General features: G+C 26.2%; 1 protein-coding gene across 1 annotated transcript; it reads left to right on the forward strand.

Moving 5' to 3' along the window:
* The first annotated feature begins 1,587 nt into the window (after positions 1 to 1,587).
* On the forward strand, positions 1,588 to 2,100 carry LOC105777912 (mitochondrial import receptor subunit TOM9-2). Its single transcript, XM_012601424.2, has one exon. It carries the CDS (start codon positions 1,669 to 1,671, stop codon positions 1,972 to 1,974), a length of 306 nt encoding a protein of 101 aa, XP_012456878.1. The 5' UTR covers positions 1,588 to 1,668; the 3' UTR covers positions 1,975 to 2,100.
* The last annotated feature ends 1,356 nt before the right edge of the window (positions 2,101 to 3,456 follow it).

The raw sequence follows: 3,456 nt of genomic DNA on the forward strand, positions 1-3,456 counted from the left end.
GGAGATTAGAATCCTCACTTTCTAATACATAAATAGGAAATGAGTTACAAGAAGATGAAATATGAAGAGTTAAGGAAGATAAAAGGTGAAAGGTTGAGGAAGATGAAAGGTGAAATGTGAAGAAAGATGAAAGGTTGAACATCCACTTAATAACATTCATAACATTAATTAAATTAAAATAGGCTTAAGAGTGCAAAAAACTCTCAAACTTAAAAAAAAAAAATTAAGCCCTTGTTTTTTCTTTTTGCACTCATTTGGGTACTTGAACTTTCAAAATGCATCAAAAAGGCCCTCAAACCTTTTCAAAAAAAGTAATTAAGCCCCTACTTTTTTTTGCACTCAATTGGGTACTTGAACTTTCAAAATGCAGCAAAAAAGACCCTCAAACTTAAAAAAAAAAACAATTAAGCCCTTGCTTTTATTAAAAGTTAGAAAAAAATTAGAAAAAATCGTAAAATATATAAAAATTGTAAACTTTTATAAAAAATCGTAAAAGAATTATAAAATATATAGAAATATAAAAAATTATAAAATTTTATAAAGTCGTAAGAAAGTTATACAAAATGTAAAGAAATATAAATTTAAGTAAAAAATTATAAAATTATCATACCAAAAGAAACATTTTATAATTTTTCTATAATTTTTATTGGTTTTTTATTTTTATTTTATTTTTTCATATGTCACGCCTGTTGCGACACATGATGACTTTAATTGAAAAACCAAGGGTCGTTAATTTTTATGATTTTATAAAATTTTGCAACTTTTTATACGATTTTATAAAAACAATTCTATTTTTTAATAAATTTTAATTTTTTATATTTTATTAAAATTTAATAATTTTGTCAAAGATTTATTATTTATTATTTATTATAATTTTTAATAAGAGCAAGGTCTTAATTGCTTTTTTGAAAAATTTTGAGGGCCTTTTTTATGCATTTTGAAAGTTTAAGTACCTAATTGAGTGAAAAAAAGCAGAGACTTAATTGTTTTTCTTTTGAAGAAGTTTGAGGGTTTTTGTGATACATTTTGAAAGTTCGAGTGCTCAATTGAGTGCAAAAAAAGAAGAAGAAGCTTAATTGCTTATTTTTTGAAAAATTTAAAGGACTTTTTACATCCTTAAGCCATTAAAATATAATATTTTATCTAGATTAAGAAAGTTTCTCCATTTAAAAATTTCTGGAATTATTTGAAAAAATAATAGCATTCACATCCTTCAAAAACATAATAGCATTTACTATTGATATTTAAAGCATGAGAGATAAATTAAAAGGATTTGAATGTCACAAAATTTTGTGAGAATTAAAAGTATTGTAATTTGATAAAAGAAAAAGTTAACAAACATAGTTAATAAGAAACAAAGAAAACATTTCAAATGAATTAATTAAATTTTAACATTTTATCTCCATTTTAAATAAGGTATACCTGCATTTAAGTTCTGTTTATGATAATAATTTTTACTGACAGTATATATTATTAGCGCATAGTAAACAAAAAAATTATTTTTTGTCTTAAATATTTAAGATTAATGTAAACGACAATATCTTATCCTATAAAAATTTAAAAATCCCGGACCTTAATAAATAAAACCTAATCTTTATCTTTTAGGACGAAATAACTCCACATCGTCTTTCGTCCTCAAGTTTCCTTTTATCTTCAAACGAAAAAAACATGTCGGTGTTGGGGCAAGGCAAACATGGAGGCTCCGCCGCCAATGACGACGGCAGGAGCATCGTTGCTAGACTCTCCGGAATGAGCGACGCCACGAAGAGAGTGGCGAAGGAGGCCGGCTACGTGTCGAAGAAGCTGTTGAGGAGCACGGGAAAAGCGGCGTGGTTGGCGGGGACAACGTTCCTTATCCTGGTGGTGCCACTTATCATCGAGATGGACCGCGAACAGCAATTCAATGAGCTTGAGTTGCAACACCAAAGCCTCCTTGGCTCACGCGCTGCTCCCCTCCCCCCACCTCCCAAGTAAAACAACAACTACGGTTTAGTTTGTGGGATATTTGAAAATTTTCAGCGCTGGTCTTTTATTGGTTATGTTAATGTAGTATGGATTCCTTTTTGTCAGGTTAGATTATGAAATATTATTGTTTTAAAAGTATGAGCTTTATGATTATGTTACATAATGGGCTATTGCTGAAATTCATGAAAATTAATATTTGAAATTGAAGCAATGCATGGAAATATAATTTAATATTTATTAAAGCTATATGAATAAATCTTATTTTAAAACCAATTGGCTGAAAAATGAATTAATATTCAATATCCATGTTGTATTTATAGGCTAATTTATTAGAAGTAATTTTAAAAGGGTTGGCTTAGTTTAAAATTTTAGTGTTTAATATTGTTGTAAAAAATACTTTTAAAAATAAAATGTTAATTTTAGATATGATGTTGTGAAGTAAAAAATGAATTTAAATAGTGTTCAAATTTGTTAATATTATGATATTTCAGTAAAAATATAAAGAATAATTTATTTAACTCATTATTAATATTTTAATATATAAAATATAAATTTTAAATATTTGTAAGCGATTAATAATAAATATTTGTAAATTTTAATTTGACTATATAATTTATACTTTAAATATTATTAAAATATAACCATTATAAATTTAAATATGTAATGTTAGATATTTAAAATAAATTTCAATAGGACAATAATTATATACCCAATATAAATATTACATAAAATATATTGAATTATAAATAGAGGTTATAAACATTTTATTTGGCTCTAAAAGTGCTTTACTTAGCTTTTGTTTTTAGGTTCAAAAGCATTTTCAAATGTACTTTCGATTTTCAAAGCTATCTCTGTTGCTTATAGCTCCAAAAGCACTTTTGAAAAGCAATGAGAAACAAAACCTAAGTCAGTGTCATCCTAAGTCAACTGGACATAAAATTCAGCCGAAAAAAATCTAAATATATTGTTTTAACAAATAACAAATATTATTATTGAACCAATTTAATTTTCAGTGGTATAGGAAAAATGTGGTTTCGGAACCCCATTTTTGTAGGTCGAGTCTGTAAATATTAAATATGAATATATACAGAGGTAATATAAAAATTTATTGAAGATTGATCGAGTAATTTTCTTGAATTAATAGTTAATTAAGACTCAGAGATTAAATTGTAAGAATCCAATCACTATAGAATTTTAATTGACAAAAGGCTTGGGGTCTTAAATGACAATTAGTCAAAGGTCCAAAATGGTAATTAAACCATTTTAAAGTTGAAGTTAGTGGATGATGATGCCATTTCATTAAGTTAAACTAATAATTAAAATTAATGTAAGTAAATCATGATTAAACTAAATTAAGTTAGATTAATTAGTCCCTAATTATCATATAATATCAAGTTAGTGGAGGAAAGATGTTATCATCTTCATCGTTCCTCCATTACCGTCCAAAAAGGACAAGAAAACCAAGGAAAGTTCAATGGCCATTCAACCATT

The sequence above is a fragment of the Gossypium raimondii genome, chromosome 10 (genome assembly GCF_025698545.1).
Source record: "Gossypium raimondii isolate GPD5lz chromosome 10, ASM2569854v1, whole genome shotgun sequence".
NCBI lineage: Eukaryota > Viridiplantae > Streptophyta > Magnoliopsida > Malvales > Malvaceae > Gossypium > Gossypium raimondii.